The 27,763-nt window shown below is 40.4% G+C and overlaps 2 protein-coding genes across 2 annotated transcripts in view; both read left to right on the top strand.

The window, feature by feature from the left end:
* The window catches only part of mta2 (metastasis associated 1 family, member 2), a 32,621-nt gene extending 7,806 nt beyond the window's left edge, over positions 1 to 24,815 (top strand). The window contains exons 2-18 of the mRNA XM_062065023.1: positions 5,529 to 5,596; positions 15,005 to 15,098; positions 16,505 to 16,622; positions 16,737 to 16,800; positions 16,898 to 17,015; positions 17,093 to 17,195; positions 17,339 to 17,438; positions 17,528 to 17,716; positions 17,790 to 17,864; positions 17,939 to 17,997; positions 18,065 to 18,165; positions 18,239 to 18,378; positions 18,453 to 18,681; positions 18,762 to 18,851; positions 18,919 to 19,037; positions 23,214 to 23,356; positions 23,428 to 24,815. Of these exons, the coding sequence (XP_061921007.1) occupies positions 5,529 to 5,596; positions 15,005 to 15,098; positions 16,505 to 16,622; positions 16,737 to 16,800; positions 16,898 to 17,015; positions 17,093 to 17,195; positions 17,339 to 17,438; positions 17,528 to 17,716; positions 17,790 to 17,864; positions 17,939 to 17,997; positions 18,065 to 18,165; positions 18,239 to 18,378; positions 18,453 to 18,681; positions 18,762 to 18,851; positions 18,919 to 19,037; positions 23,214 to 23,356; positions 23,428 to 23,581 (1,964 nt within the window). The 3' untranslated portion in view covers positions 23,582 to 24,815. The remainder of the gene's footprint in view (positions 1 to 5,528; positions 5,597 to 15,004; positions 15,099 to 16,504; positions 16,623 to 16,736; positions 16,801 to 16,897; positions 17,016 to 17,092; positions 17,196 to 17,338; positions 17,439 to 17,527; positions 17,717 to 17,789; positions 17,865 to 17,938; positions 17,998 to 18,064; positions 18,166 to 18,238; positions 18,379 to 18,452; positions 18,682 to 18,761; positions 18,852 to 18,918; positions 19,038 to 23,213; positions 23,357 to 23,427) is intronic.
* A 1,487-nt stretch (positions 24,816 to 26,302) lies between these two features.
* cth1 (cysteine three histidine 1) lies at positions 26,303 to 27,763 on the top strand. Its single transcript, XM_062066845.1, has 2 exons — positions 26,303 to 26,498; positions 26,657 to 27,763. Exons 1-2 carry the CDS (start codon positions 26,490 to 26,492, stop codon positions 27,518 to 27,520), a joined length of 873 nt encoding a protein of 290 aa, XP_061922829.1. The 5' UTR covers positions 26,303 to 26,489; the 3' UTR covers positions 27,521 to 27,763.

Below are 27,763 nucleotides of genomic sequence, written 5' to 3'. Positions count from 1 at the left end.
CGCGATATATCGCGCATATCGATATATCGCGCATATCGATATATCGCGCATATCGATATATCGTGCATATCGATATATCGCCCAGCCCTAGTTAGCATGTGTTATGATAGTAGCGTATGTGTGTGTGTGGCCCTTTAAAGGCCTACTGAAACCCACTACTACCGACCACGCAGTCTGATAGTTTATATATCAATGATGAAATCTTAACATTGCAACACATGCCAATACGGCCGGGTTAACTTATCTAGTGCAATTTTAAATTTCTCGCTAAACTTCTGGTTGAAAACGTCTATGTATGGTGACGTATGCGCGTGACGTCAATCGTTGAAACGGAAGTATGCGGACACATTGAATCCCATACAAAAGGCTCTGTTTTCATCTCAAAATTCCACAGTATTCTGGACATCTGTGTTGGTGAATCTTTTGCAATTTGTTTAATGAACAATGAAGACTGCAAAGAAAGTTGTAGGTGGGATCGGTGTATTAGCGGCGGACTACAGCAACACAACCAGGAGGACTTTGAGATGGATAGCAGATGCGCTACCCGCCGACCTCACCTTGACTTCCTCCGTCTCCGGGCCGCCGACCGCATCTGTGATCGGGTGAAGTCCTTCGTCGCTCCGTCGATCGCTGGAACGCAGGTGAGCACGGATGTTGATGAGCAGATGAGGGCTGGCTGGCGTAGGTGGATAGCTAATGTTTTTTTTCAAATCCGTGATCCACAATAGAAAAAGGAGAGAGTGTGGAATCCAATGAGCCAGCTTGTACCTAAGTTATGGTCAGAGCGAAAAAAGATATGTCCTGCACTGCACTCTAGTCCTTTACTCTAACGTCCCTCATCCACAAATCTTTCATCCTCGCTCAAATTAATGGGGTAATCGTCGCTTTCTCGGTCCGAATCGCTCTCGCTGCTGGTGTAAACAATGGGGAAATGTGAGGAGCCTTTCAACCTTTGACGTCACGCTACTTCCGGTACAGGCAAGGCCTTTTTTTTTTATCAGCGACCAAAAGTTGCAACTTTATCATCGATGTTCTCTACTAAATCCTTTCAGCAAAAATATGGCAATATTGCGAAATGATCAAGTATGACACATAGAATGGATCTGCCATCCCCGTTTAAATAAAAAACATTTCACTTCAATAGGCCTTTAATATGTGACAGCATGTGAGGTGAGTGTGTGGGCGAGCGAGGTGAGGGAGCGGTAGTGTGAGTGCGGGGAGTGGCTAGTGTTTTGTTGGGTTGGCTGTGTGCAAGACCTCAATAAAGCCACGATTTGCAACTAATCGCCGGACTCGTCATTTACCCTGTAGTCCGGAGCTGTGGAGACCCGCTACCGGGTAGAGTGAAGGGTGAAACGTCCGTCCTCCATTGTTGTATCGCGCAGCCAAAGTGTTCCCAAACGGGAGATCTTAACGAGGCAGGAGGGTCTTCTAGCTCTGGGTTTTGCATGTTGTCCTAGCCCGGTCGTTGCTAGCATGTGTACTCGTTCGGTACACCTTCGAACCGAACCAAAACCCCCGTACCGAAACGGTTCAATGCAAATACACGTACCGTTACACCCCTAATATATATGTATGTATATGTGTATATATGTATGTGTATGTATGTTGTATATACTGTATGTATGTACTGTATATAGGTATGTATAAATATTAGGGGTGTGGGAACAATCGATTCGAATTCGAATCGCGATTCTCACGTTGTGCGATTCACAATCGATTCTCATTTTTAAAAAATCGATTTTATTTTTTTAATTTTTTTTTTATTTCAATTTTAAATTTTTTTAATTAATCAATCCAACAAAACAATACACAGCAATACCATAACAATGCAATCCAATTCCAAAACCAAACCCGACCCATCAACACTGAGAACTGCAATAAACAGAGCAATTGAGAGGACACACAAACACGACACAGAACAAACCAAAAGTTGTGAAACAAAAATGAATATTATCAACAACAGTATCAATATTAGTTAAAATTTCAACACAGCAGTGATTAAAAATCCCTCATTGACATTATCATGAGACATTTATAAAAAAAAAAAGAACAATAGTGTCACAGTGGCTTACACTTGCATCGCATCTCATAAGCTTGACAACACACTGTGTCCAATATTTTCACAAAGATAAAATAAGTCATATTTTTGGTTAATTTAATAGTTCAAACAAATTTACATTATTGCAATCATTTGATAAAACATTGTCCTTTACAATTATAAAAGCTTTTTACAAAAATCTACTACTCTGCTTGCATGTCAGCAGACTGGGGTAGATCCTGCTGAAATCCTATGTATTGAATGAATAGAGAATACTTTTGAATCGGGAAAATATCGTTTTTGAATCGAGAATCGCATTGAATCGAAAAAAATCGATTTTGAATCGAATCGTGACCCCAAGAATCGATATTGAATCGAATCGTGGGACACGATGTATATGTGTATATTAGTCAGCCACCCATTGATTGTCAATGGGTGGCTGACTAAATACTTTTTTGCCCCACTGTGTATATATATATATATATATATATATATATATATATATATATATATATATATATATATATATATATATATATATATATATATATATATATATATATATATATATATATATATATATATATATATATATATATATATATATATATATATATATATATATATATATATATGTGTGTGTGTGTGTTTATATATATATATATATGTGTGTGTGTGTTTTTGTGTAATTGTGCTTTTCTTTTATAAAGCATATATTTTTATATGTGAAAAGGGCAAGACAATTATAAAACAACAAGTGGCAGCACGGTGGAAGAGGGGTTAGTGCGTCTGCCTCACAATACGAAGGTCCTGAGTAGTCGTGAGTTCAATCCTGGCCTCGGGATCTTTCTGTGTGGAGTTTGCATGTTCTCCCCGTGACTGCGTGGGTTCCCTCCGGGTACTCCGGCTTCCTCCCACCTCCAAAGACATGCACCTGGGGATAGGTTGATTGGCAACACTAAATTGGCCCTAGTGTGTGAATGTGAGTGTGAATGTTGTCTGTCTATCTGTGTTGGCCCTGCAATGAGGTGGCGACTTGTCCAGGGTGTACCCCGCCTTCCGCCCGATTGTAGCTGAGATAGGCTCCAGCGACCCCGAAGGGAATAAACGGTAGAAAATGGATGGATGGATGGAAGTATTTTAGTACCAACCCTTCTTTTTGAGAGTAAATTTTAGGGTCAAGACTGTTTCTTCAGGACTGCTTGTCATGGACGGAAGTGCCTTTGAACAACAACTCTGTAAGGCTTGTGTTAGTGTTTTTCCTTTCAATACTTTGTGGTTTTGAGGTAACTTAAACTTTGTTGCATTTTGACACAGTTTCTGTACTGTTCTTCATGCCATGTCCTCAAGTGATAGAAAAGAATAGATGTGTTCAAGTCACTAGCAACGACTCGTTGGCGGCATGTTTTGCAGATAAGCCTACTGTTGTTGGGTCAATATTTGACTTTTTTAATCCAAACATAGGATTTATTTTTTACTCGTTTTGGCACCATTTTCTGTTCAGGTCCTGTTGGTTTAGCTTCCATTTTGGTGTCTGTGCAATGTTGTTGACATCCATGCTGTCGCCGTGAAGTTCTTTCAAGTGATGTAAAAATGCTACTGCAAAGTAGCATCCTTACACCATTTGCATTAGTCGCAGCTCACGTAAAATTACGATATAAAAAATAGATAATTATATCATACGATAGACATTTTTATGTCATACTACGATATGAATCGTAATTTTACACAGAACTAACACCAAATATATGTTTTTTTAATTGTACGAAAAATATATCTCTCATAGCACTATTAACACTTTTCGTTTGAGGAATTATGTTGACATTAGGTGTACGTTGTACGTACAATGCCAATGCTAGTACTTTGTGTACATTCTATGGAGGCCATGCTAAACGTTTGTGTATAATGTGTAATATATTGTAATGTAAAGTAACATTCAGGGAACGTTTGACAAGGTGTGCACACTGTGCAGCATTCCACGACTACTGCTATGGCTTGTGTTCATATCAGATGTGATTTGATCTGATTGACATTAGTTTCCTGAAGTCATTAAATTAGGTGTTATATTTGACACTTGTGTGCATGTTAAAGTCCCAGCAACTGAGCAATTGCTAAATGATCCAATAAATTCTGCCTTGTGTGTGCACTGTGCACTTTAGCATTTGTCAGCCAAGCTGTGATCAAAGCACATGTAGGTGTAATACATGTGATGTATTCCCATGGAGAGCCTCACTTGTAAGATCCTGATCATCCCAGGAGAGTCGTCTTCATTCAGCCTCAAGCTGCCGGTTGCCACACTGAGCACTTTCACAGCAAACCTTTGCAGACATGAAGAGGAGATACATATTCACAAAGCTCACACTGGATTATTCCCAAATACTGCTTAACGTTACCGGATCTTTTTTTTGTTTTTCGTGTAAGTTAGATTAATAGATGGATAGATAGATGGATAGATACATAGATAGTACTTTATTGATTCCTTCAGGAGAGTCCCTCAAGTTATATATAGGTACTTATAATTTATTTTATTTTTAGTCGTCCCATTCTATTGATATACGATTACTTCTGTATTTTGGTATTGTCTATTATATTTTATTTATTATTTCTTCTTTTTTTTTAGTGCCCTTGAATAGTGTTTCAGTTATTCTTTCCTCTTGTAATTGAGCTACTGTGTCAAACAATTTCCATTGGGGATCAATAAAGTTTGTCTAAGTCTCCTGCCTTTCTACTTCCCTCCGTGATGAGTTGACAACACGCTTGTGCTGCAGGATCACTCATCTTAAATCCTCTTCTGGGGCTTTTACCACCCTTATGTAATGTTGTTCATCCACAGCTGATAATAAAGGTGCTAAAAGTCAGCCTTCTGCATCTTGTGTGAATCTTGAAGCAATTCAGGAGCCTAGGGTAGGATTTAGCACTTTTGTGTACTTTTGTGTTCAATGTTTATATTTTATCATACAAACTTTCTTACCTAAGTTTCTTCTTTTAAGTACAACCTCACACGTGTGACTATTACAGTGTAGTGTATTAACACATTCCTGAAATCTGAGTCGGGAAATTTTTTACTGAAAAAATGTGTATATAGTACTGTATAATGAACACTTCTTATGACTTCAAATGCAAAAATATATCATCCAAAAATGTGTTTACAAATTGAGCAAACAACAAAGCTGAATACAGTACAGTGACTTATTAAAATTATTATTTGCCTTCAAAAACAGATGAGGCCTCGGGCAGTATCCAATAAGTGTTTTGATCACCTCAAAAATATGAATATCAAGTACATACAGTACAACAGTACATACATCTCTTCATTATAGCTCTTAATTAAGCAAAGAAATTCCATCAAAGTCCTATACCTAGTCTACATGTTATGTAAGGAAGCCGGGCTGTCAATATTTTTGCTGTCGCTGACAAATTGCACGCCGATCATTCAGGAATTCTGATTTTCTTCAAGTGAACATTGTATTTGCCTTGTTTTTTCCAGATTATGTTTACTTTGAGAACTCCTCCAGCAACCCCTACCTGATCCGCAGGATAGAAGAGCTCAACAAGGTGAGTTGTCTCACTTTTCAATGGAAAATTGGACCCGCAGTGGAAAGTGTATTCAGCTCATGTGTTAGCTAGGTGCAGTAAGATAAAAAAAAAGTCAATAGGTTAAAAATATATATTTTGAATGGTATAACAGGAGTAGTGATCTTATGTAACCTCCACAAGCAGCAGCAGCATATGACACAGGTCCAGTCAAAGATTTGACTCATTTATGTAACACACTTACATTGTGTGCAGCTGCCAAGACTGCACCCCCCATAGTTTTGCCACAATGGAATTATGGAATATTATATATGGGGTGTCATAAAAGTGTGACAATAGCACATTGTCAATGATATCCAAATCTAATTAAAGTATGTTATTTATGTAGTTTGATCATTTTCCTCGACTGATGTACTAAGATCATGTGGTTTATTTTGTACATATGTAGCATAATTTAATTTTCCTGAGGGAACTCTCCTGAAGGAATCCATAAAGTACTATCTATCTATCCATCTATCTAATCTACAAAGATACAAATAATTACTATTGTGACATCCTGTGTATCTATCCATCTATCTAATCTACAAAGATACAAATAATTACTATTGTGACATCCTGTGGACATATTGTGAAGTTGGTAGAGTGGCCGTGCCAGCAATCGGAGGGTTGCTGGTTACTGGGGTTCAATCCCCACCTTCTACCATCCTAGTCACGTCCCTTGTGTCCTTGGGCAAGACACTTCACCCTTGCTCCTGATGGCTGCTGGTTAGCGCCTTGCATGGCAGCTCCCGCCATCAGTGTGTGAATGGGTAAATGTGGAAATACTGCCAAAGCGCTTTGAGTACCTTGAAGGTAGAAAAGCGCTATACAAGTGTAACCCATTTATCATTTATTTCATTCAATAAATTTCAGGTTAATTTTTATACTTGGCAAACTCACCCCGCGGCCCGGATAAAACCTGTTCGCGGGCCTGATCCGGTCCTTGGGCCGTACGTCTGACACCCCTTTTCTAATATTACTGGTATTCCCCGCGGTGTGCCGTGTCGGCTTGGAAACACTCTAGACCAGGGGTCACCAACCTTTTTGAAACCAAGGGCTACTTCTTGGGTACTGATTAATGCAAAGGGCTACCAGTTAGATACACACCTAAATAAATTGCCAGAAGTAGCCAATTTGCTCAATTTACCTTTAACTCTGTTATTATTAATAATTAATGATATTTATCTTTGTGGAAACACTGATCATCTTAATGATTTCTCACAATAAATATATATAGAAACAGATAAATATCAATATGCAACACTTTATTTTTATATTTTCTCTAAGTGCACATTTTTCAAATTGAACATTTTCAAATGATCACTTCTAAGACAGTCTTGTGAAATCACAATATCCCATTTTAACTAGCTAGCCACTAACATTTTTTAACAAATCATGAATTACTTTGCACCATGTTTGTACAAATAATAACTCATGTAAAATACAAAAGTCAACTCTCAAATTTTTAAATCATGTCACACTTTGAACTGGACACCAAATCTGTTATCTGTTTCTTTGTCAGTTAGTGGGAAGCCTGGCATAGCATGCTGTTAACTAGTGTGTTGTACTCTGGTGTGTAACTTGACACTGCAACTCTGAGTGAGTCTTGCAGATGTGCATCAGTGAGGCGTGTTCTGTGTTTGTTCTTGATGAAGTTCATGTCAGAAAAGGCTGATTCACAAAGATAAGATTTTTCCTCATTGTTTGCGGAACCTTCTTAATCTTTTGGACATATTTTCACAGCAATCTGGCCTTAAGCTTAATTATGATAAATGTAAAATGTTAAGGATCGGAAATCTAAAGGGAACGTCCTTTCGAATGGAATGCAAAGTGCCTGTTTTGTGGACAGATGGACCAGTTAACATACTTGGTATTGTTGTCCCAGAAAATCTGGAAGATCTAGGCTCAGTAAATTATGATAATCGACTAAGAAAGCTGGACAAAATTATGCAATTATGGAAAGGGAAATCCCTAACCTTGTATGGTAAAATGTCTATTGCCAACTCGTTAATTATTCCTCAATTTATTTATTAGTTTTTGTCATTACCAGCTCCATCACAAAACTTTTTTAAGATTTATGAGCGGAGGGTCTTCGATTTTGTCTGGAACGGCAAACCAGAAAAGATTAAAATAAAGGTTTTGTACAAAGAGTATGAATATGGGGGCCTGAAACTTCTCAACCTTGAAGCTATGTGTCTGTCTTTAAAAGCATCAATTGTTCCAAAGATGTATTTAAACATTGAGTGGTACACAAATGTCCTGTTGGACAAAAAACATGTACTGTATCAAAAGAAATTGTAACCTTTTTTACAAGTGATCCCCTCCCAGAGAGTCTGCTGGGAAACATGGAAACAATCCACTCATAGTGGTGTTTTCAATTTTATGTGCCAGAAAAAAGAGACAATATTTTGCAGCAGTTAATATGGATGAACTCTAATATTGTAATAGATGGAAAGCCTTTCTTTTGGAAAAATATGTTTGAAAGAGGAATCATTTTTGTCAATGATATTATCAATGAGAATGGTAAAATTATGAAGTATGATGAATTTAGAGCTATGTATGGTGATGCTTGCTCAAGCTTTTCATTTTATCAACTAACTGTAGTAATTGGGAAAAGATGGAAACAAATAATTAATTATGGAACTACTAAATTATTAGTTTGTAAACCTCTAATAAGAAATTCTAGTTGGCAAAAAGGAACTAAAATAAATAGAAAAATATATAATTTTTATTTAATAAAGAAATCTTTGAAGGCTGCCTCATACAACACAAATGGAAAATGGGAGGACTTTTTTGACTGCCCGTTGCCATGGGATGCCATATTCAAACTAATCTATAAAACCACTATCGATGTGCAAAATCGTTATTTTCAAATTAAAATTATTTATAACTTCTTACCCACAGGGAAAATGTTAAAATTATGGAATATGACAGAGTCAGATGATTGCCGATTTTGTTGTCAGGAGCCTGAATCCACCCTGCATTTGTTTTGGTATTGTCATATTGTCTTTGTTTTGGGTGGAAGTTGAAAAAATGTGTTTAAGGATTGGTGTGTTTATGAAGCTTAATGTGGTTTCTGTTATTTTAGGAGAGTTCATTGACAATCATGATTTAGTCAATTTAATTATAGTACTCTGTAAAATGTTTATTTTTAATGCCAAAAACAGATATTCACTTAGTATTACTTTCTTTAAAACATTTATTCAGTATTTTCTAATTTTAGAAAGTTACATGGTTGAAAACGATAATGATGCCAAAAAACATTAAAAAAAAGATGAGAAGTCCTCAAAGGCTTATTTTGAAAGTATAATTATGTTTATAGATTATATGATATCTGTTGTTGTGTTCCCTAATTTGAGTGACCTGGACATAATCTGGACTGTACATAAATGCTTATTTTGAAAATGTAATTTTGTTAATAAATTATATGCAATCTGTTGTGTTCCCTAATTTTTTTCTGTGTACATGAATGAAGGTGTGTGTTGCTGAGTCCGACTTGGACATTGTCTGGACTGGGCCTGGTTTAAAAAACCCTATAAAAAAATGTAATTTCATTGACAACCTGGGGCCGTACTTATCAAGCTTCTTAGAGTGCCATTTTACACTTAAGTCCTGAGAATTTGCGAAATTTAGTCCTACTCTCAAACTTAAGAATAAAAGCTTTTTATCAACGTTCTTAAGTCTAAGAATCACTCCTACTCTCCACGATATTTAAGAGACCTTCAGAGGTGTCTTAAGTGGTTAGGAGTTGCCAGCAGGGGATGGCACTGAGGCGAGAGAGACGTGCGCGAACGTTCAGGGAACGGAACAATGTTGTTGTTTTTTTTGATGACGAGCAGCTGATCAAACGGTATCGTTTAGACAGAGCGGATATTATTTTTGTCACAGATTTAATACTTTTCGATTCCTTGTTGATTTCTGCATGTGTCTGCAGTGGGCTAGTATATATAGAGCCACCCACACCAGTTTCAAATTAGTTGCCTAATTAATGAATTGGAAAGAAAATGTTATGACAGTAGCGTATGTGTGTGGCCGTGAGGTGAGTGACGTCAGTGAGTGTGTGGGCGATAGAAGAGAGGGAGCGGTAGCGTGAGTGCCGGCGGGGACTAGTTTGTTTTGTATTATTTTGTAGTTTATTGTCAAAATATACACTCCCATTGTCCACTTAAATATTTCCAAGATATTTCTTTATTCTTAGACAACGGATTCCCTTCCGTGATTGGTCATTTCTATGGACACAGAAATGACGTCACCTAAAATTCCGTTTACGGCACATAGTAATGTCGTAATTCAGCTCTGAGCGTGACACTTAAGATTCAGTCGTACACTTCGCTGAAAGTGTGAGTAAGACGCTTGATAACTAACTTTTAAGTGCAGCTTTCAGCGAATAATTTATTTACTCTTAAGTCAACTCTTAGCAGACTTCTTAGGAGTAATTCTAAGAAGCTTGATAAGTACGGCCCCTGGTCTGTTGAAGATAAGGCCCTTTTTTAAAAAATAAAATAAAATAAGATAAATAAATAAAAAACATTTTCTTGGAAAAAAAAGAAAGTAAAACAATATAAAAATTATTACATAAAAAATAGTCATTAATGAAAATGTTAGTGGACCAGCAGCCTATACAATCATGTGTGCTTCAGGGACTGTGTCCCTTGCAGATGTGTTGTCTATGTTGTGGGAACCAGAATATTGGTAGCAGAAAGAAATAACCCCTTTTGTGTGAGTGGGTGTGGATGAGTGTGCATGGGGGAGGTTGTTTGGGTTGATGCACTGATTGAAAGTGTATCTTGTGTTTCTTCTATGTAGATTTAATTTAAAAAAAAAAAAAAAAAATGTAATTTTTTTTTTTTATTAGAACAGGCCCGCGGGCGACTCATCTGGTCCTTACGGGCGACCTGGTGCCCGCGGGCACCGCGTTGGTGACCCCTGCTCTAGACCAGCGTATCTTAACCTTGTTGGAGGTACCGAACCCCACCAGTTTCATATGCGCATTCACCGAACCCATCTTTAGTGAAAAATTAAATTATTTTTTTCAAATTCAAGACAAAGTTATGTTTTTTTTACTGCTGCGAAAATGAACCGTGCATGAACATCACCTTGTTCAAAGAACAAAACCAACACAGTGCCTGAACTCACAACAAATTACACACCTGCAAATCAGATGGAAAATTAGAGGGAACATTGTTTGGGGGTATCCATAATATGCCGATAGGGAGAAGTTTTTATTTACACTATGAGTCGGGTGTGTCTTGACCTCCGCGGTGGAGGCTCCGCCGAACCCCTGAGGCCGACTCACCGAACCCCAAGGGTTCGATCGAACCCAGGTTAAGAACCACTGCTCTAGACGAAGGTGGTGCGCTTTGCTTTGAAGTACACAGACTTTATCAAATAAGTTATATTTTCAATAACTTAGAAAGTTATGGATGGATGTTTATGAAGTTTTCAGGAAATGTAAAAAAGCAATCCCTCTTATCTACTATGAACACACTTCTCCCGCGTGCTTCCTAATCTATGTCGTTCCACGCCCCCAATTCGGCTGTCCTGTGCTGCACAGAGGATTTTTGAAATTTGTAGTTATTTGTCAGACCAGCCAATGCAAAAGTGCCAAAATACCTCCACTCACCAAGTTTTTGTTTGATACCCGTCACACGTCAGGGCATTATTGTAAGGACTCTAAAACCACAATATCGCAGTATCATGTATTTCCGAATATTTTTGAAGATTATGGTTAGCAGCTTATAAAAAACTAAAATTCAGCATCTTGGTGGAGATATTTAGTTACGTCAATTGGAAAAATTGTCATAGTTCAATATTATGAAGTACCACAGAACTGCAATATATTGTGGGCGATTTTATATATATGAATATAACTTCACTCCAGGAAGGAAAGTTTAATGAACAAAGTCAACGATAATGAATTCCACCCAATGTACGAACAGAAGAGACGGTAAAGGGCAAAAAATTGACTAGATGAAGACTACCCAAAAGCAGCTGATGCTAACATTGCTCCGAGCGACACCGGGAGCAAAATGCTAATGCTAACGGAGTTCCATAAGTTTTGAGAAGAATCTGGAAACTCTCAGATAGACATCAGAGTCTCAGACAAGTATGGCGATTGCAATGGCTGAAATTAAGAAAATAATCGACACGTTGGAGGAGAGACTCGCTGCCGCTGAAACCAGAGTGAGTAACTCAGAGGAACAAGGCCTACGAGAAGGAAGAGCGGTAGCTTACCTATTCAGTGCTGTATGCTTAGGGTTTTCCCTAGTAGCACTGGTGCTACTAAATGAAAAAAATCTGAAATTTTTTTGTAGCAATATTAAAAGTCATAAATATTATCATTTTAATATTAACACTCAAAAAAGGTACACATGTGCTCTCATACATATAAACACAATGCCATAATTAGGCCTATTGTAACGTTCAATTAAATACAGCGAACATTCCTAAACTGTGTTAGCACTGTCGCTAACATGTGTGTAAGGCTGGGTGATATGGATCAAAACCCATGTCCCGTTAAAGTTTGGCCCATACTCTAACCCATTAATGGAAATATTCATTGACTTAACTAAACATCTCCACCAACAGGGACGGCGTGGCGAAGTTGGTAGAGTGGCTGTGCCAGCAATCGGAGTGTTGCTGGTTACTGGGGTTCAATTCCCACCTTCTACCTTCCTATTCATGTCCGTTGTGTCCTTGGGCAAGACACTTCACCCTTTGCCTCTGATGGCTGCTGGTTAGCGCCTTGCATGGCAGCTCCTGCCATCAGTGTGTGAATGTGTGTGTGAATGGGTAAATGTGTAAATACTGTCAAAGCGCTTTGAGTACCTTGAAGGTAGAAAAGCGCTATACAAGTACAACCCATTTATCATTTATTTATTTAACATGCCTTGTCCCTGATAGGGATCCCAAATACACAAAAACAAGTACCAACAAGTAAGTAAAGTTTTGTGTAGTCGGATCCCAACTTAAGAGGTGTTTTGAGATAAGAAAAAAGAAAAAGCCTTGAAAATAATAAAGGAAAAGTGAAATATAATCTTCAATCTTCTTATAAAAAAACCATTTAGCTATGCTCAATTCTTCAGCTAACTGAAAGACAAAAGAACAGAATGTGAAATCAAGTGCCCTGTTTTAAGAGGACATGTTTAAATGTCAGCAGCAACATGAAAATAATTGACCTTTAACAATGGTGTTTTATAGGTAAACTTTATTATAGGACATACACGCTAAGGTTTTAGCCAGGAACACCAACCTGCCAACTGCTTCATGATGCTGTGTGACAGGCTGTGTTCTGCAAATTACTTTTAAAAAGTTATTACCGTATTTTTCGGACTATAAGGCGTACTTAAAATCCTTTAATTTTCTCAAAAATCGACAGTGCGCCCTATAACCTGCTGCAATTGCGAGCGCTGCACGGAACCAACTACAAAGATGATGGTCAAGTTGACTTTAGTCTTTGCATATTACCGTTTTGTTATTTTATTCGTTGAATGGATAATTTACAATTAAAGAAAGTATTGTGCTGCCAGCCACAACAGGAGCAGCTGATTGCTTGCAATTGTGCTGATTGGAGTAGGTGTAGCTCAAAGTCAGCTGACACGTCATCTTTAAAGTGCCATGTGTGACGGGGGTTACACTTGAATTGCTATTGCGACATCCAGTGGACCCATTTAGAACAGCAGTTTCTTTTATAAAAAATTGCAGCTCATTTGTATACTTTGCAAACTCATCTTGCGGGATGTTTTAAACCTGCTTTACAGGCTCTGGCTTCTCCTTAGCACTATTGCTAGCCATGACCCACACTTGCTAAACGCTGGGCTGCACCTCATTTATTTACCAATTACTTCTTGTTATAGAGCAGGGGTGGGCAAACTTTTTGGCTCATGGGCCACATTGGCTTTTAAAAATTTGACGGGCGGGCCAGGTGAGCATGTGATGTAGAGCAATGTTTGGTTTCCAATAATATTTAGTGATATCAAGATACAGTATGTCGTTACCACGGAATATGCAGCATCTTGTGTGTTAAACATACAAGTTTAACACATACATGTTTATTAATTTTTAGCAAGGTTTTTTTATGCTAAACACAACAACATACAATCCATTCCTTGTGGAATTTTCCAAAAGAGAACTGCTCATATGTATCGTAAGTATATGCAGAATAAGAAAAGTAAATCAATCATTTACATGCTTTTACAGTTTATTTTACGTTAATTCGACGGAAATAAAAGGCTTAACACAGCAACAACTTTTCGCTGCGTTTTTGGCTATATGATGGACTATCTTAGGAACTCTGAAATAACTTTTTTACAAAAATCCCTACTTGAACTATTTCTACAGGTGAGAACAGTCCACATATGCTGCATTTTCATTCTGCATTCAATTGACTCCTTGGTCGGAATATGCTTTGTATGCCAGAGTACATGACTTCTAGATGTGACATCACGTACAACCCAGCAATATATATTATAATGGATTTTGTTTTGTTAAAAACTATGCCTTTTCAGCTTTAAAAAAGTAAAATGTTACACTTTTCACATTTCATGCAAGTGTGAAATCAAGTACAGGTGAGGGAAGTAATAGATTTGTAGAGACATAGCAATCGCACATGGGCGATTGTAAAATCGATTAGTAAACGTCAATAATCTAATATTTATTAATTGTAAAAAAAAAAGTAATGCAGACAGTTCTAAAATTTGGCTAACCGCAGCGAGCCACCTCACCGAGAGATCGGACCAGCTCCTTTGTTTTAGGGGATTTATGTTCCAGTTTTGCACACATTTCCATTAATTTAATCCAGTACATGGAATGGGAATTAATTCAACGGTTTCTTATTATAAATGCACTATTTTTAAAAGTTGCAAATGTTGAATGCTTAGTTAGTGAAACGAAAAGAAATGTAAAACTGCATCAATAATATACATAATTAAAGATGCATCAATAATCGATTTTTAATCGAATTGTATCTCCTGAATTATAATAGTAATCGAATCGTGAGGTGGCCAAAGATTCCCACCACTAAGATCAAGTGAGCAAGAATTGACTATGGTATTTGATGTCCTGTGTTTTATGCTTCTATTGAGCGCGGGGGTCTTTGTGATATGTATTCTAAAATATTACGTTTTTTTCCATTACGTTCTAATCTGCTTTACAAATACCATGAGTGCTATGCAGGTGTGTTGCTGTGGCAAATGTGGTACTATCAGAAATTGTCAATGTAATTTTGCCACTTAGTCAAAGATAGGTGGTGATTAATTGGGGCTCCAACATTTGAGGCATAATATTTGGTACAGCTTGTGATCAGGTTGTAAATAATACCTCTGTGACGAACTCAAGTGTCCAAATGTGTGTCGGAAATGTCCTGAGAGAACTGTTGTGGTGTGTTTGCAGACGGCTAATGGAAACGTGGAGGCCAAGGTGGTTTGTCTATTCAGAAGACGAGACATCTCAGGCAACCTCAACACTTTGGCTGACAGCAACGCACGTACGTCCGCCATGTTTGCCTTTGGGAGGCTCAGGCACCGCCCCTCCACGCAACCTGCATGTCTATGCCCACTCTCTGTCGCTCTGTCTGTGTGGTGTGTGATAACCGCACTCTAATTACATTCACTTATTACCCCTCCCGCCTTCTCCCTGGATCTGCTGTCTCCGACAAAGACATTCCCACACACTAACACACACACACTCTTTAATATAGATGATCCAAAGAGGTTCATTAGGTCTTCAAAAAATTATGCAATTTGTTATTCTTATAGCTAGACCTGTGTGTTTATTTCCGTACTTGACGGTTTCGGCAACAGTTGTAGCCGAAACCGACACACAAGTCCGGCTATAAGAATAAAAAATTGTTTAATATAGATGTATGAATCCTGCTGATATTCCACCATGCTCTGCATCACACACATTATTGGTTGTACAAGGACAGAAAACATTCCCCCTTTTTCCCCACTGCTGTTTGAACCTATGTTTACGTTTGGGCACTTTTAGGATCAACATCCTTTAAACCGTTCACTTCATTTGCTGTCACCTTGTAGTGAAAAATGATGTGGACTCATCCATAACAAATACAAATAATAACACAACTATTGCTTTTTTGTCACAACACACACAAACACTAGCGCACTTTGTGCAGGACAAAAGACCCTTATGTGTACCGAAGCATCATGGCACCTCATGGGTTATTTTGTTTTTGTGTGTGTGTTAGCGGTTTGCTTGTGTGTGTGTGTGTGTGTGTGTGTGTGTGTGTGTGTGTGTGTGTGTGTGTGTGTGTGTGTGTGTGTGTGTGTGTGTGTGTGTTCGGGGTAAAAGTGGAAGGGGGATGGGCACCTCAGGTTTGCCACACAGGGTTTCCTACATTGTCTGGCAGGGACTAACCGGACAGGGGGAGAAGAAAGTGGGTGGGAAGAGGTTTGAGAGGTTAACAGAAAAGGGGTGTGGATTAAGGTGACGTCCCTCTTCTCAGGATGTCCATGTGTGCCTTTCTCTCTCTCTCGCCCTCACTCACTGACAGGGTTTCCTGAAGCAGCACGCAGGGGCGGGGACCTCCAGAGATGGAGCGATAATAGCCCCGCCCCTTCATCTTGCTACAAATTACTTTACCGCCGAAATTAGGAATGCATGCGCAAACTAATGGCCAAGCAAACAAACACTGCTGACGCAGCAGTGGACAGCTGTATTTCAAAACATTGAATGTTTGCCCAATTATTACCAACACCTCTAAATAGAAAGTGTATCTTTCAGGCAGGAGCAATAAAAAGAAAAAGAACATGGGTCCCTCATTATATAATCACCGATATTGCATGAAAATGTTCTTGTCACTTTTTCGGCTCAATGGTCGTCTGTGCTAGGAAAGTTCACATATGGATTTGTCACGTTCTTTTGGCTCGACAGGAGAGTTCGAGGAGGAGTCCAAGCAGCCAACACTGTCAGAACAACAGAAGCACCAACTCAAACACAGAGAGCTCTTTCTCTCTCGACAGTTTGAATCGCTACCTGCCACTCATATCAGGTAATAACTACTCAGACTTGTTTGTGCCTGTCCTTGTCCCACTGTCAGTACTGTCCACTTGGGGGCGCTATATGATATGTTAAATCAGGTTCATGCTGGTCATTGTCTCGCCAGGGGCAAATGTAATGTCACCCTCCTCAATGAAACAGACGTCCTGTCAGGATATTTAGAGAAAGAGGTAAGATTTTTTTGCTGATTTGGGTTGTATCAAATCCATTTAATTCCAATTCCATCTATTCCATGCAAAACTCACTAAACTGCTCCGTTCTTTTCAGGAATGTTTCTTCTATTCACTTGTGTTTGACCCAGTCCAAAAGACTCTGCTGGCAGACCAGGGAGAGATACGGGTGGGCTCCAAGTACCAAGCAGATGTCCCTGACAAGCTACCTGAGGGTAAGATGGAAGTGCTGGATAGAGATAAGTGGAGGAAGGCCCCTTTTGACACTGATTGCAATACCACACTGTCAAAGGTGAACCAGACAGTCGGGTCCAGGAGAAGTTGGAGACCAAGGTGTGGGACCCTGACAACCAACTCAAAGACCCTCAAATTGACCAGTTTCTAGTGGTGGCAAGGTAACAACCTGTGTACATGCATGTGACCCCCAGCCCCCCCCTCCAAACAACACTAAAGCTTCACGGAGAACATCTGGTGGCTTTGGCCACAGTGTGAATTGTTGTGGTACTTGTTCTGATGGTTCCTGGGTGCTTTGTGACAGAGCTGTTGGGACATTTGCCCGAGCGCTGGACTGCAGCAGCTCTATCCGCCAGCCCAGCCTTCACATGAGTGCTGCTGCCGCCTCCAGAGACATCACACTGGTGAGACGCATGCTGATCCATGCTGTGTTTGCTCGGATGATAATGATGATAAATAGAATACCAATATATATATATTTGTCTTTCCTCAGTTCCATGCCATGGACACATTGCAGAAGAATGATTACGACCTAGCCAAAGCTATGTCCACCCTGGTTCCCCAGGGGGGTCCCGTGCTGTGTCGCGATGAGATGGAGGAGTGGAGTGCATCTGAGGCCATGTTGTTTGAGGAAGCTCTCGAAAAATACGGCAAAGACTTTAACGACATCCGTCAGGACTTTGTATGGTCCCCTGTGTGCTTTTCTTACGCTTTTAGTGACGTCCATTGAATCATGGCCTTCTACTCATTGACAGCTGCCTTGGAAGTCCTTAGCCAGCGTGGTCCAGTTCTACTATATGTGGAAGACTACAGACCGCTACATCCAGCAGGTGGACACACATTTACAGCACTATCACAATGCTTTTCATTAAAATCTTTAATATTGAGCTTTCCTTCTCCTCAGAAACGACTAAAAGCAGCAGAGGCAGACAGCAAGCTGAAGCAGGTTTACATCCCCACCTAGTGAGTATTATTAGTCACTGCACCTTCTTCCTAGAAGTCCATCTTATTCTCCCACTTTGTGAACCAGCACCAAACCCAACCCCAATCAGATCATGGTGCCAGGCAGCAAGCCTGGGTTGAACGGTGCTACAGGCTTCCAGAAAGGTCTCAACTGTGAGAGCTGTCACAGTAAGTAAAACACACTTTCAACATTTTCTATCCTTTCAACCCAATCTGTTTTGAGTGTCTTGTCCTCGTGCAGCGGCACAGTCACCTCAATGGTACGCCTGGGGTCCCCCCAACATGCAGTGCCGACTCTGCGCTTCCTGCTGGATTTACTGGAAGAAGTATGGAGGCTTGAAGACCCCCACGCAGCTAGAGGGCGCTACAAGAGCTGGCTCTGTATGTTGTCTCTTTGACTCTGAATTTGACAAGACGCTCGTAATTTGAAACGGGCTGTCTTCCTCTCGTACAAGGAGTCGGGGCCCCGTGGACACATGACCCGTCAGGAGGTCCAAGGCTTGTCGCCGTTCACTCGCAACGAGGGGCGAGCTAAACTGCTGGCCAAGAACCGCCAGACCTTCATCCTGCAGACCACCAAGCTGACCCGCGTGGCTCGGCGGGTCTGCGAAGACATCCTGCAATCTCGACGCGCAGCGCGCCGGCCGTATGCCTCAATCAACGCCAACGCTGTCAAAGCAGAGTGTACGTAAACACATCACACAACCTTCTTTGAGCATATCAGATGTAATAACGGACATTTAATATGAATTGATTGTCATCAGGTATGATCCGCTTGCCCAAAGCTACAAAAACTCCTGTGAAGAGCAAAGTGGTGCCTCGACAGTCGCTGGCCAACATTGTAAAGGAACTAGGTAAAGACAGTCAAGTGAATACCTGATTACTTCTTCTGAAGCCTGACATTCTCTTGTCCTTTTGCAGCCATCTCTGCTCCTCTCAAGCTGAAGGCATCCAGAGGACCCCCGACACCCATCAATAGGAACCAGGTCAGCCAGCCACGTGTGGGTCAAGGCCTGCTGGGAAAGAGAGGTTTTGACAGTGTAAGTATTCCACACACAAAATCATTTATATTATGCAGGCGAAGCATAATAGGTGGCGCATGATGACGTAGCAACATGCACTCCCTTTCAACTCTCCGTTAAAGTGCAGACTTCGCACAAATATGAGTCTTTAAATGGTAAAAATCAGTCAGGTAAACCAGACTTATAGTGCATCCGCAAAGTATTCACAGCGCTTCACTTTTTCCACATTTTGTTATTTTATAGTCTTATTCCAAAATGGAATTAATTCATTTTTGTCATCAAAATTCTAGACAATACCACATAACGTGAAAAATATTTGTTTTGTTTGCAAATTTACTAAAAATAAAAAAATAAAAATCACAGCCTTTCCTGTGAAGTTCAAAAGTGAGATTAGGTGCATCCTGTTTCAACTGATCATTCTTGAGATGCTACAGCTTAATTGAAGTCTACATGTGGTAAATTCAGTTGGTTGGACATGATTTGTAAACACACACACCTATCTTCATACAGGCATCCCAGATGTCCGCTATTTAGCGGAATTTTCATATGAAACCGCTAACTCCGCCACCCTCCGGCACCCTCCGGCACACCGTGGTTAGCTGGCTGCTTAGAGCTAACCAGGCTAGCATGCCGAGTGCAGCCTACACTGACTAATTTGTTCAGGTTCACCTTGGCTAGCTGGCCGCTTCGACAGTGACAATGAATGAATGGCAGAGAACAAACCAAGCATGAAGTTGAAGGAATTGTCTGTAGACCTCTGAGACAGGATTATCTTGAGGCACAAACCTGCGGAAGGGTACAGAAAAATATCTGCTGCCTTGAAAGTCTCAATGAGCACAGTGTCCACCATCATCCATAAATGGAAAAAGTTTGGAACCACCAGTACTTTTCCTAGAGCTGGCCGGCCATCTAAACTGAGCGATCAGGGATTAAGGGCCCTAGTCAGGAGGTGACCAAGAACCCAATTGTCACTCTGTAAACCTAGAGCATTCCTCTGTGGAAAGAGGAAAACCTTCCAGAAAGACACCCATCTCTGCAGCAATCCACTAATCAGGCCTGTTTGGAAGAGTGGCCAGGCGGAAGCCATTCCTTATTAAAACGCACATGGCAGAGCTTCTGGAGTTTGCCAAAATGCACCTGAAAGACTCTCAGACCATTAGAAACAAAATTCTCTGGTCTGATGAGTCAAAGGTTGAAGTCTTTGTCGTAAATGGCAGGCGTTATGTTTGGAGGAAACAAGGCAGCGCTCATCACAGGGCCAATACCATCCCTACAGTAAAGCAAGGTGGAGGCAGCGTCGTCCTGTGGTAATGTTCTTTAGCGGCAGGAACTGGGAGACTAGTCAGGATAGAGGGAAAGATGAATGCAGCAATATACAGAGACATTCTGGATGAAAACCTGCTCCAAAGCGCTTTTGAACCCAGACTACCGTATTGTTCGGACTATAAGTCGCTCCGGAGTATAAGTCGCACCGGCCGAAAATGCATAATAAAGAAGGAAAAAAACATTTATAAGTCGCACTGGAGTATAAGTCACATTCTTTGGGGGAAATGTATTTGATAAAACCCAACACCAAGAATAGACATTTGAAAGACAATTTAAAATAAATAAAGAATAGTGAACAACAGGCTGAATAAGTGTATCGTATTTTTCGGACTATAAATCGCAGTTTTTTTCATAGTTTGGCTGTGGGTGCGACATATACTCCGGAGCGACTTATGTGTGAAATTATTAACACTTTACCGTAAAATATCAAATAATATTATTTATCTCATTCGTGTAAGAGACGAAGCAAATGGCAGCAATCGTCACACACACGTCAGCAATCGTCACTCACACGTCAACCAATAAGAATTCGGCGGGGGAGGGTCATGGCAGAAGTGCATTGTGGGTCATGGGATGCTAACTGCTATATGCTATATGCTACTGCCGTAGCTATTAAAATTAATCACATCAACATTGGCGGTAACTTATAAAAACTGAGAAGGACTGAACAAAAATGGCACCGAAAAGGAAATCATATACTGCAGATTACAAGCTGGACGTAGTGAAATATGCAGCAGAGAACGGCAATCGAGCAGCAGAAAGAAAGGGAACGGCGCATACCAGAGGCGACACCGGGGAGGAAGATTTCATCGGATTTAGCGATCGGGAGTGACGGATTGTTTGGTAAACGGATAGCATGTTCTATATGTTATAGTTATTTGAATGACTCTTGCCATGATGTGTTGCGTTAACATACCAGGCACGTTCTCAGTTGGTTATTTGTGCGTCATATGGCGTACACTTATTCAGCCTGTTGTTCACTATTCTTTATTCATTTTAAATTGCCTTTCAAATGTATATTCTTGGTGTTGGATTTTACCAAATAAATTTCCCAAAAAAATGCGACTTATACTCCAGTGCGACGTATATATGTTTTTTTCCTTCTTTATTGTGCGTTTTCAGCCGGTGCGACGTATACTCCGGAGCGATTTATAGTCCGAAAAGTACCGTACGTTATATGACGCATAAATAACCAACTGAGAACGTGCCTGGTATGTTAACGTAACATATTATGGTAAGAGTCATTCAAATAACTATGACATATAGAACATGCTATACGTGTACCAAACAATCTATCACTCCTAATCGCTAAATCCGATGAAATCTTTTACGTCTAGTCTCTTACGTGAATGAGCTAAATAATAATATTTGATATTTTACGGTAATGTTTTAATAATTTCACACATAAGTCGCTCCTGAGTATAAGTCGCACCCCCGACCAAACTATGAAAAAAACTGCGACTTACAGTCCGAAAAATACGGTAGCTCTAATGAAACATTTTTACACAGTCGTTATGGGGTATTGTGTGTAGAATTTCGAGGACAAAATGGATTTATTTCATTTTGGAAACAATGTTTAACATAAGGTGGGAAAAGTGAAGTGCTGTGAATACTTTCCGGACGTATGTAATGTTCATTATGATTTTTCCCATTGTTTAGTCACATTTATTGCATTATGCTTTTACTGCACCGCTTTGAAAGAGTGTCATCTCGTCAATAAATCAATCAAAGCATTTGTAGTTATTAAAGGGGAACTGCACTTTGTTGGAATTTTGCCTATTGCTCACAATCCTTAAGACAGACAGTTTTTTTTTTTTGCATTCTAACTTGTAATAATCGGCTTGTTCTCGGTGGCCAGCAACGCAGCTAATAAGAACAATCCATTCTGCCTCTAAATCACTATAAAAAAATTCATCCAAAAACCGCCAACAGTACTTCATATATGTTCCATAACCTGCATAGTAACCAAGCTGTAGCAACATTGTTATTATCAGAGCAAACACAGAGGAACTGTTTTTCTAGCGTAGGAATACTGTTTACTTGCTCACAGGCTACGGCAAGAGGTAAGCTGTAGTTTCTTCTAGCGTCAGCAACTGAATGACTTTTGAGTTTGTAATGCACAACACAATGTGATAGGACACCAATCTCAGGGCTGTACGCTTAGCTTTATCACTAGCAGCACCGGTGCTACTAAATGAAAAAAAATAGGAGCACAGACATTTTTTTGCACCACAGAAAACATTTTGCAGCAATATGAAATGTCTAAAAATATCAGTTTCATTATTGACACTCAAACAACATACACATGTGCACTCATACATATAAACACAATAACATCATAAAGCCTCCTGCAATGCTCAATTAAACAAAACCCTAAACTGTGCTAGCACTGTCGCTAACACGAGTAGGGCTGGGCGATATCAACCAAAACTCATATCCCAATATCGTTTGGCCCATAAACTAACCCATAAATGAAGTTGTTAAGGGATTCGAGGAATGGTAAGCCAACACTGCCGCCAATTGATGCAAAGATGCACATCAGGCCTTTTACATTTTTACACAGGCCAGACTGTCTATTATGTTGTATTCAGCTTTCTTGCGGTGGACAAAAATAGAATAGAATAAAGAAATATTCATAACATGTTAGACATTTTTACAGTGAAAGAATATCAAACATTTCCCTAGTCAGAATGTGTTAATAAACTATATTAAAATGAAAAAATAATATTTGAGGTTGTGCTGGTAAAAAAAAGGCACAAACAGTTTTTAGGGTGAGGTATGAAGGAAAAAAAAACCCCGTAAAACCGCTAAGTCCCACCCTAGACTCCTAAGGGTTACTCAACTCAAATGTCTCTCATTGGCTCACAGGCCACAGGCATGCCCTACTCGGCCAATGGGAGGTCTTACACTTCCGGCATGCGGACTACCTCCCAGTCGGTCATTAAGCGTCAGAAGGTCAGCCAGGGAGAGGCCCCCAACCCGGTTGTGTTTGTGGCCACCAAGGACACCAGGTACTTTAGTGAAAGTTTGTGCTACAACAGTGCAAGTCTATGATGAATGTGTATGTTGTTTTGTCATGTAGGGCTTTGAGGAAGCACCTGACTCAATCAGAGATGCGACGGGCAGCCAGGAAGCCTCACCTCCCCGTCCGGATCAAACTGCCCCCGCCCCCTCGTCCCCTAGCAATGCCTCTGCTCCCCTCCAGCACCAGCGAGCCCATCGTCCTGGAAGACTGAAGGACAGGGTTTCTTTTTAGCGGCACAGGGACAAGGGGGATGGTCTAGGTCCTTACCTGCCGTTTTTTTACTTCCCATTTCTCTTTAGTCCTCTCCACAAGTGAATCTTTCCAACACGTACACATTTAACACACACCTCAGGCTTTGTAGAATTGTATTCCAGATCCTGAATTAGTTTTTAATGCAGTCTGCTTTTTAAATGTGTAATTTAAATGGAGCTATTTTTTTTTCTCCTTCTCCATACTAAAATGATGATGAAGCACACTTGGATCAATATCTCTGTGTAAATATACACGTCATATAGGAGCAAAGCAAAGGGGAGGAAGTTTTAATGCATCTGCGTCTCAACAACGGCAACTTCATTTTTGAGCAAGCACAAATAGTTTTTTAAATGATTCAGTATCAGTTTGGGTAAAAGATCAACCAGGTGTGCAAAGGTCTTAATATATTCATATTTTGTCAGCCGAGCTTACCTTAAGCAAGCATTGGTACTGGTATTCTAAATCTTTGGAATACTAATTTACACGCTGTACACATTCTTGTTTTGGGCTTGCTGGTCATTTTTATGAGCTCTTTATGCATTTGCACGATGCAACTTGCTGATGCCGCCGGTTGCTTCAATGCGGTGTTGCAAGAGTGCTGAAGTCCACAATGAAGCCATAGTGTGTGACATCTGTCTAACTTAGCTGAATGAAAGTGATGCCGTACTGATTTGGCATGCCTGCTGATGAAAGTCTTGATTTTAAAAAAGCAGTGTGAAAGTGTGGGTGGTTGGTTCTAACACGGTGAAAGACTTTACATCCCTAAGCTTCCCTTCCTTTGTTTGCTTTAAGGTGCCCCCGTTAGTACCTTTTTATGAAAGGCTTAATTGGATAATCATAAGTCCTATGTATTGCCCTCATCCTGAGCTCCACAGCACTGAGGGCGACAAGGACTGTTTTTAACATTGTCTTTCTCAAATAAAGAAAAAGTAGGAATGTTTGTAGCAAATTCTAGTCTGTGTCCAAAAAGGGACAGTGGATATCATTGGAAAGTGTTCATGTGACTCTCCTCTTGATTGGGCGGTCCTGTCATTTTTTTGGGGGTGGGATGGGGTTACTGACTTTTTGTATGGCTCAGAGAGAAATATGCTACAATTGAAAACCTTTTTCTCAAGTGTTTTTTTTATTCCAATGTGTCTGTATCCTTTAATGTCTCTTGATAAGAAAATAAAGTTCATTTTTCTTTGTGCTCACACAGCTTCTTTTTTCTTACATTATTGCTGAGGCAATTGTATTCATGCATTTCCTTATAAGCTCATAAAATACACAATTCGTTTGTATAGTTCAGGGGTCGGCAACCCAAAATGTTGAAAGAGCCATATTGGACCAAAAATACAAAAACAAATCTGTCTGGAGCCGCAAAAAATTAAAAGCCATATTACATACAGATAGTGTGTCATGAGATATAAATTGAATTAAGATGACTTAAAGGAAACCAAATGACCTCAAATATAGCTACAAATGAGGCATAATGATGCAATATGTACATATAGCTAGCCTAAATAGCATGTTAGCATCGATTAGCTAGCATTAATGCAGTGACCAAATATGTCTGAATAGCACTCCACACAAGTCAATAACATCAACAAAACTCACCTTTGTGCCTTCACGCACAACGTTAACAGTGTGGTGGACAAAATGAGACAGAAAAAGAAGTGGCATAAAACACGTCCTAGAAAGTCGGAGAAAGTTATACATTTAAACAAACTGCGGTGAGTTCAAGGACCGCCAAAATTAGTCGGACAAAACGGCGCTCGCCAAATACTCGAATCAGTGAGGCATGTTTAATATAAACAGTGTGCTTTATAACAATTAGGGAGGTTTGTGTGATGTTTGTCCTCCTACAGAAACCATATTAAAACAAAAAATATATTTTTTCCCCTCATCTTTTTCCATTTTTCATACATTTTTGAAAAAGCTCCAGAGAGCCACTAGGGCGGCGCTAAAGAGCCGCATGCGGCTCTAGAGCCGCGGGTTGCCGACCCCTGGTATAGTTTAACATGCGATATTGCTTGTCAGTCGAGCTGTAACAAACAGCAGTCCTGCCAGACCACTTTTCATTACAAGTGCTCAATTTTGACACCAGGGAAGTTGATTTGAGAAAAACACAACAAAAGTATTTAAAATGGAAAAACTACATACAACTCAAAAGTATGACTTTGAACAATTTGGAGCATTTAACTGTCAATAGTACATATTTGACATTGGAGGCTGTGTCTGTAATGTTATTGTCTAATTTTGTGGACATTCTGACAGTGGTTGCTGTACCTAAATTGGCCAATCTCGTGACCTCGAATGGGCCGCCCAACACTTCTGGATAGGTCAAGCAGGCATTATTATTTAATGTCCACACTATGCTATCTAAATGTGGCTGCGGTAGAAAAGTACAGTAAAAAAATCAGAATGGCCTTTCCTCGTCACGTGACCTTCGTAGGGCCGCCCACACTTCCAGTTAGGTTAAACAAGCATTTAGTTTTTTAATTTTTCATCTAAAAAATTTGTCCACATTATACTATTTAAATTTGGCTCTTGTAGGGAAGTAAAATAAAAAATAAAGCAACTCTTAACTCAAATCAGAAATCAGATTGGGCTTTTTCTCCTCACGTGACCTGCCTAGCCCCGCCCACACTTCTGGTCACTTCAGGCAGGCGCGCACCTGATGCTAGTTTGAAACACCTTCGCAGCTTTAAAAAAAGGCGACCATGCTCACTTTCACATTGCCTGAGACTCAACAACAAAGCAGCAGTATTCGGGTCCACGCCAACAGACATATTTATTAAGTTTTTTTTTTAAATAAAGAGTAAGCTTTTCCCGTCTTTAAAGGTTTCTATTTATAGCCGCGAAGCTCACCTGACCACTCAGCAGCCATGATTGAGGTAAGGCCTAGTTTGTGACACTTCGTTTTGTTTGCTAACAGTTTGGCAGTTTAAACTAGGCATAATGTTAATTCACAATTGAGGCTGAATCTGTTGGAATATGTCATTAAGAAAGTATTACTGTTCACGCTGACATTGTTTTATTTTTCATGTTTCAGGCTAGCAGTGATGATTTGTTTCTCCCTGCCTGTTATGACGAGGAGCTTGTTGACAACCTGCTGTCCAGTGAGGAGGCAGCAGTAGGAGGTCAAGGTCTTTCCCTGGTCAAAGCCCTCCTCCCTGTGCTGGAGCCGCCATTCGCCCTCATCCCGTGGATGTGCTCTACCCGCTACAAGACGGAACTATGCAGCCGCTACGCCTCTTCCGGGCTCTGTCAGTACGCCCAGCGCTGCCAGTTCGCCCATGGCATCCATGACCTCCGCGTGCCCTCCCGCCACCCCAAGTACAAGACTGAGCTGTGCCGCAGCTTCCACACTACGGGGCACTGCTGCTATGGAAGCCGCTGCCTTTTCGTCCATGGCCCTGCAGAGCAGCGCCCGGCCCCGCGACGCCGCAAAAACGTGCCCTGCCGCAACTACCACACCTTCGGCATTTGCCCCTACGGCACCCGCTGCAGCTTCTTGCACATTGAGGGCAGCAAAGCCAGCAGGAGTGTGTCGGAGTCGATAGACGTTGACAGCGGCATCAAGACTCCGGTGCACCAACCGAACAGGGAGTGGAAGCCCAGAGGTGCCTTGTGCCACACCTTCAGCTCGTTTGGCTTCTGCCTGTACGGCACACGCTGCCACTTCCAGCACGGCCTTCCCAACAAGGTGAGGAACCTCTCCGCCGAGCTGTCCCCCGCAGACAGCAGCGGCCTGTCGTCCCCGTTCGCCTTTTCCAACTCCTCCGCGTCGTCGCCCCCGTCCTCCCCGTTGGCCACCCCACCCGTGGAGGTCACCGCCCATAACGCCTTTACCTTCTCCAGCCAGCACCTGAGCAACTTGCTGCTGCCGCTGGCTCTTCATCTGCAGCAGATGTAGACGAGAAGTGTGGGACATATGTGACAGAACGTGAGCATTTTTGATTTTTTTTTTTTTTAACTTTGTCTTTTATCAGTTTAAGTTTTAAGATTAGATATCACTGTTGGGTTAGTCAAGCTATAGCAATTCTCCTGCATCACTGCAGCTGTGAGTTTAACTTAATTTTTTATCCTATTATAAAGTACATACTTTATTAATTAGGTGATATGCTTGACATGGCATGAATAAAATGAATATAACCTA

This window comes from Entelurus aequoreus, linkage group LG12 (genome assembly GCF_033978785.1).
Source record: "Entelurus aequoreus isolate RoL-2023_Sb linkage group LG12, RoL_Eaeq_v1.1, whole genome shotgun sequence".
NCBI classification, from domain to species: Eukaryota; Metazoa; Chordata; class Actinopteri; order Syngnathiformes; family Syngnathidae; genus Entelurus; species Entelurus aequoreus.
The sequence above is the reverse complement of the archived record's forward strand: the minus strand, read 5'-3'. Positions and strand labels throughout refer to the sequence as shown.